The sequence below is a fragment of the Cyprinodon variegatus genome, unplaced genomic scaffold (genome assembly GCF_000732505.1).
Source record: "Cyprinodon variegatus isolate N-32 unplaced genomic scaffold, C_variegatus-1.0 Scaffold3327, whole genome shotgun sequence".
NCBI classification, from domain to species: domain Eukaryota; kingdom Metazoa; phylum Chordata; class Actinopteri; order Cyprinodontiformes; family Cyprinodontidae; genus Cyprinodon; species Cyprinodon variegatus.
This window is the reverse complement of record NW_015153780.1, coordinates 1-1,913: the sequence shown is the minus strand read 5'-3', so window position 1 is coordinate 1,913 and position 1,913 is coordinate 1. Positions and strand designations below refer to the sequence as shown.

Here is a 1,913-nt window from a genome sequence, read left to right as displayed (position 1 = left end):
CACAGCCAAACAGGAACAGACCAGATGAAGCTACTATGAGAAAAAGCAGAGAGAGCAGAACGTTAGAGATTGAACTAACAGATTCTGCAGAGTTCTTCTGGTCGTATATAAAGCTTGGAGGCAGCCTTTTAGCCTGTAATGTTTGTTTTTGTGTGTCCTGTGTTCTCCAGCCAAAGGAAGCCAAAATGAAGAACATCAGCAAACACATTCTGACTCCAAGTCCTCCGGCCTCGTTTCCAACCTGAGCACAGAGGATCTGGACCAGGAGCAGGAGAAGGTTTGCAGATCCCATCTAATGTCTCAGTGCTGTGATCGAGGCACTTGGTGACGGTAATCCGCTAACGAGCCCTGGACCTTCCCTGCAGGTTCGACAGCTGCTGGATCGGATTCAGAAGGCGGCGGCCTGCACCTGCCTGCTTCCTCTGGGTAAAGACCGGCTGTACCGCAGATACTGGATCATCCCCTCTGCCTCCGCTCTGTTTGTGGAAGAGGACTTCTCCGGACTGACCGAGGACATGCTGAAGCCACGCCCCAAACCTGAAGACGCTGCAGCTGAGGTGGATCAAAACATGGAGGCGGAGCCGTCAAGTACCAAGTCAGTCTTCAACTGAGATCACTGAAGGCTTCAGAGCTTTCTAACAATGACTCAGCTTGTTTTGCTTTTATAACCTGACAGCGGTTGTTCGGACCCTGACCTCCCCGGTGCTCCGGTGGACCGGCCCAACCAGTGGTCCTTCTACGGCTCAATAGAGGAGGTGGATCAACTGATCGAAGCTCTGAACCCTCGAGGTCACAGAGAGGGCTCCCTGAGGGAGGCGCTGCGGCAGGACAGAGACAAGCTGCAGCAGCTGCTGCAGACCTGCGACGGCAGCAGATACAGGCTGCAGCCCACACAGACCGGTACCACACGAAGCAAACCTTCTTTCCTCCGTCAGACCAGAACTGTTCTCTCACACAGCTCTGCTGTTTCTCTGTGTTCCAGGTGAAGAAGAGCTGCCAGCTTTCTCTGCATCAGCAGATACCCTGATGGAGGTGAGATTAAGAGACCTGCTGCTGGACCTGGAGGACCGCATCCATCAGGGATCCCTGGGGACTTTGAAAGTAGGTTCAGCAGGTCCCAGTGATGAATGCTGTGGAGCTCCTGATGGACGCCACACTCAGCCGTCTCATTTTCCCCTCTTTAAGGTGATGGACAGACAGGTTTGGCGCTCTGCGCTGGAGGAAGGAAACTACGAGCTTCTGGGATCTGATGGCAAAGAAAACGGCGTGATGAATGGTCAGGTGGAGCCGTGGGAGGTGGACTCGGCTCACCTCAGAACCAGAGAGAGGTGCAATGACAGGTAGGCGGCGAATCCAAGCCGACCTGCTGAATGTTTGTGTTCTTGGATTAAATCCATTGATTGAGGGTGTTGATGCTTCAGGCTGCAGGAGCTCCGCTGCGAAGCCTCGGCCACCTGCGGGACCAGCGGCAGCACCACTCCTCAGGCCATCAGCGGCGTGGTGCGAGTTCTGGCTCAGGCCCTCAGTCACGTTGAGCAAGGCATTGAGAGACGCTTCCTTAAGCCTCCTCTGGGTGAGTCTGGGGCTGCTGGTCTGAGCTTCCAGATCCTCTCATTTATCTGTGAAAACTCAAATTAACAAAGTTCCAAATAGGTTTTCTACCGTCTGGTTGAGTCAAAGGAAAAGTCCGGTCAGCAGGAATAACCAATGGATCATTATTTAAACCTAAAACTGATACGTTCGCAGTGATTTCATGAATTTAAAAAAATGTAAATTTTCCTCACGATCACAGAGTCTGGGAGCGGCCATTTTTGCCCAAATATAGTAGCCCCTCCCTCCTGCCATCTTCCGGCAGTGACGTCACGGTGCGGTAAGCCTAGCGCCATTCTCCCCGCTTTACAAGCTAAATCAAT

The 1,913-nt window shown here is 52.8% G+C and overlaps 1 protein-coding gene across 1 annotated transcript in view; it reads left to right on the top strand.

The window, feature by feature from the left end:
* LOC107081192 (bromodomain adjacent to zinc finger domain protein 1A-like) overlaps positions 1-1,791 on the top strand; it is a 7,339-nt gene extending 5,548 nt beyond the window's left edge. The window contains exons 2-7 of the mRNA XM_015369390.1: positions 171-277; positions 366-595; positions 677-900; positions 983-1,101; positions 1,186-1,340; positions 1,422-1,791. Of these exons, the coding sequence (XP_015224876.1) occupies positions 171-277; positions 366-595; positions 677-900; positions 983-1,101; positions 1,186-1,340; positions 1,422-1,638 (1,052 nt within the window). The 3' untranslated portion in view covers positions 1,639-1,791. The remainder of the gene's footprint in view (positions 1-170; positions 278-365; positions 596-676; positions 901-982; positions 1,102-1,185; positions 1,341-1,421) is intronic.
* The last annotated feature ends 122 nt before the right edge of the window (positions 1,792-1,913 follow it).